A 3,478-nucleotide genomic window follows, 5' to 3' on the forward strand; every position below is an offset into this window, starting at 1 on the left:
AAAAGTTGTTGCGCAAGGAACTGAGAATGTATTGATTTGCTGCATAGAATGCCTTTGCCATTGGTCACTAACCCTGTTCCTGGTAACTACCGGGTGTGTGGACTTGTTCCAACTCAACATGTACTAATCTGACTATGCTAATTAAGGTGTTAGAGCAGTGGTTCTCAATTGGTTTTGCCTCGGGACCCAAGTTAAACAATTTCACCCAATATTTGCAGCACTTTTTTGTCGCCTAAATGCAATATGGGAAAAAAATATTTTTACTGCTGTATTGATAGTACCTAGCAGTTATATAAAATGTAATTTTTGCCCATCTTGAATGTTAAACTCACTGGTTTGGAACTACAAAATCTGCTAAATGGTGCTAATGGCTCTTGAAAACGGAGTGAAATTGTTCAGAGATTAAGTTATTCAATAATGCGTAGTCTCGGTTTTAAATTCAGATGTATTTTTTTCATTACATTTATACTCCCACTGTGACACCAGTTGAGAATCGCTGTGTTTGAGAGATTGCTGCCTGGACAGATTCACTGATTTACAAATTGCCTTGAATACATTAACTAGATAATTGGATGAATGAGGTGTCAGTGTTTGGCTGTGTCAACCTGTACCCAAATGGTTTTGCAGGACCAGGGTTTGATTACTGGTGAATCAAATGTGTTTATTTGAACTTTTATCTAGGCAAGACGGTTAAGAATAATTTGTTATTTACAATGATGGCCAAACACGGATGACGTTGCCCTATCCCAATCACGACCGGTTGTGATACAGCCTGGATTCGAACCAGGGTGTCTTGGCTCCTCTAGCACTGAGATGCAGTGCCTTAGACGGCTGTATCACTCTTTTGGCAGTTATTTTGATCTCTAGACTTGTCTGCTATAAGTTGGAATACCTATGTCGTTTGGGTATTTGATATCTTTGTGAAAGTGGTCTGTTACATACGTATATTAAAACAACATAAAAGAGAACATTCTTTAACTATTTTGAGTCTAGACATTATTACATCCAGCATTCTAACCATTTCACAGCACATCAAATGACGATTCAGGCCATGAACAATGCCCATTTTTAAATTAATGTTCAATATTTGAAAAATTATTCGAAATATCGTGACACTTACCATAATACAGGACTAATTTGCTGAGAGAATGAGCTGGTTTGAGCCAATTCAGATAAGGGCGGTGCCCTAGACCGGAAATGTGACGACGTAATCTTTACGGCAAATTTAGTGCGCACAAAAATAGCCAAAACAGGCCCAAGTGTTTGGGTAAGTAACTTTACGTGAATAAATTGTTCGTCTCGTCCATACAAATTCACAGGATAAGATGGAATTAATTAATGTTAAACATATTTTCGAATTTCTAGGGATCTAATGGAGTGGTTGCTGCTCGTGCTCTGTCATATTTATGATACGCAACCACATAATTAGAGCGCACCACAATCCAAGGGAGGTTGTGACGGCCGCGTTATGTCACGTTAACATTATGCTACCATTTTAGTCCTTGTCATAAAAGGGTCGTTTGTCAGTGTCTCGGGTACGGCAGAGATTTGACTCCCCGTATTTTCGCATGGCAACACAAGCCTGGCAGCTGGAGTCATCCCTGCGCCGCTCCGCCAGACTAGGCCTGGAAGTACTGGGGCGAGCGTCGAGACGGAGCGTAGACTGGACGAGTCCGTCTCCCAATACAACACCAACGGATGGCAATGCCGGGAGTGAGGTAGGCCTACGTGTAATTGTTTTTCTGTCTTCGCTATCGTCTTTTCTCTGATCTCTGAACTATATGGGCTAATGAGTATTTTTGGAAACGGTGTCTTTATTATATCATCCCCAACTGTCCATATTTTAGGTTCTGGGAAACTCAGCCCACACAAGCCTGGATGATGCTTTTGAGACCATAGCGGAATTCATGGGCCAGACAACATATCAATGCAAGGTATTGTATGTGCTCCAACCCAATCCTATTGCCCTTATTTGGTGCATGCATTTGTGAATGCTGGGTGGATTTTTGTTTGTATTACAGAACTTTTACACGTCGGAGAATGAGCCTATGGAAAAGGAGAGAACCCATGTGTGCAGATACCATTCTCAATCTCACCAATGCCCAGGGACCTCATTGCAGATCAGGAAACATGTAAAGCAAAGTTACAGCCTTTTAAGTGCAGCAACATTTCATATTGTACATTTTAGAAGTTTAGGACAGATCCCATACATTCAAATGGAGAAAGTCAACAAAAAATTCAATTTGAAATGGCTTTACTTGTCATAGTCATGTGTTTGAGATAGTAAGGTATGCTTGTGTTTCTCCAGGCACGGTCATCACCTGAGGATTTCCACATTGAGGTGTCACCAGGTACCTATGCGATTACCGCGGGAACGCAGGACTCGCAGCAACAGACCCGGCTAGTACGCATTAATGCAGGAGAGAGTATGAACCTCACTTTTCACCTCTAACCCCTAACCAATCCCCTTTGACCGTTCTGCTACGAATAACAAAACCGTCCAATCGGAACGTTTACATATGTATTTTCAAGTGAGTCTTGTCTTCTGGATGAATTTGTCGCTTTAGAGCGACAGTAATACATTTATTAATTTGCTGCTAAATGAGAAGTCATATTTTGATGATCTGATCAGGATTACATTTTTTATATTAAATGATTTATTGTCAAATGTCTGCCTAAATGCATCACGTAATTATGTATTTTTTTTATACCATATCAGTATAATAAAGTATATTTTATATCAAAGGTAATTTGTTTTTGGCACAGTTTTTCTTGTCAACTCAAGCAAATGTTTAAAAGCCACCACCGAGGAAGTTGTTGCCCCTATTTTGCGTAATTCCTGTCCTAAAGTGTACATTCTTGTTTAGGTTCCACCTCGAAGACTGACGCAGGCTGCTAATATGCATTCAGGAATTGGGGATGGGATTGTGGCGATTTCCACTTGTAGCAGAGAAATATCAACAAATGGGGCACTGACTGACAGCTGTCAGTGTAACTAGCTAGCATGCTAACCTTAGCCAGCTCATTAAAGTTATGTGAGCACCATTTCAGTTGTGACAGGCAGACTAGCTCAATAAGTGAAATGTATCGATTATGGTAATTTGCTGTTAAAGGGGGAGGTGTGAACTTTTTGCATTTTAATTTGCTCCATGGCAAGGCGGTCAAGTGTAGGGTCGTCACTAGTTAACACAGCCACAGCCATAAACCCTGTCTATTTCTACATTTTATTTTCTTAAAATCAGATTTTAAACTGAACTCTCATTTTAACCTTAACCACACTGCTAACCTTAGCCTAACCATAACCTTAAAGAACAAAAAGCTCATTTGTTTTCATGAAGTTTTACAATGTAGCCAATTTTGACTTTGTCAAGTGGAAAACCCAAGTGTAGGCTACAAAGAAAAGCTGTTTAGCTCTCCGACAACTCTTGAATAGGGAACTTTGCAGCAAGTGTTTCTGATTAATAGACATTTGCCATGC

General features: G+C 40.1%; 1 protein-coding gene across 3 annotated transcripts; it reads left to right on the forward strand.

Moving 5' to 3' along the window:
- Window positions 1–1,153: 1,153 nt before the first annotated feature.
- Window positions 1,154–2,750, forward strand: akip1 (A kinase (PRKA) interacting protein 1). Of its 3 annotated transcripts, none has more exons than XM_035790636.1 (5): window positions 1,154–1,267; window positions 1,500–1,718; window positions 1,848–1,934; window positions 2,022–2,132; window positions 2,309–2,750. In XM_035790636.1, the coding sequence occupies exons 2-5, from the start codon at window positions 1,569–1,571 to the stop codon at window positions 2,450–2,452; spliced, it is 492 nt and encodes a 163-aa protein (XP_035646529.1). In that variant the 5' UTR covers window positions 1,154–1,267; window positions 1,500–1,568; the 3' UTR covers window positions 2,453–2,750. The 3 variants fall into 3 exon arrangements, with proteins under 3 accessions (XP_035646529.1, XP_035646531.1, XP_052321433.1); XM_035790638.2 differs by having other exon boundaries at window positions 1,204–1,267; window positions 1,582–1,718; XM_052465473.1 differs by having other exon boundaries at window positions 1,206–1,718.
- The last annotated feature ends 728 nt before the right edge of the window (window positions 2,751–3,478 follow it).

This window comes from Oncorhynchus keta, chromosome 17 (genome assembly GCF_023373465.1).
Source record: "Oncorhynchus keta strain PuntledgeMale-10-30-2019 chromosome 17, Oket_V2, whole genome shotgun sequence".
Lineage (NCBI taxonomy): Eukaryota > Metazoa > Chordata > Actinopteri > Salmoniformes > Salmonidae > Oncorhynchus > Oncorhynchus keta.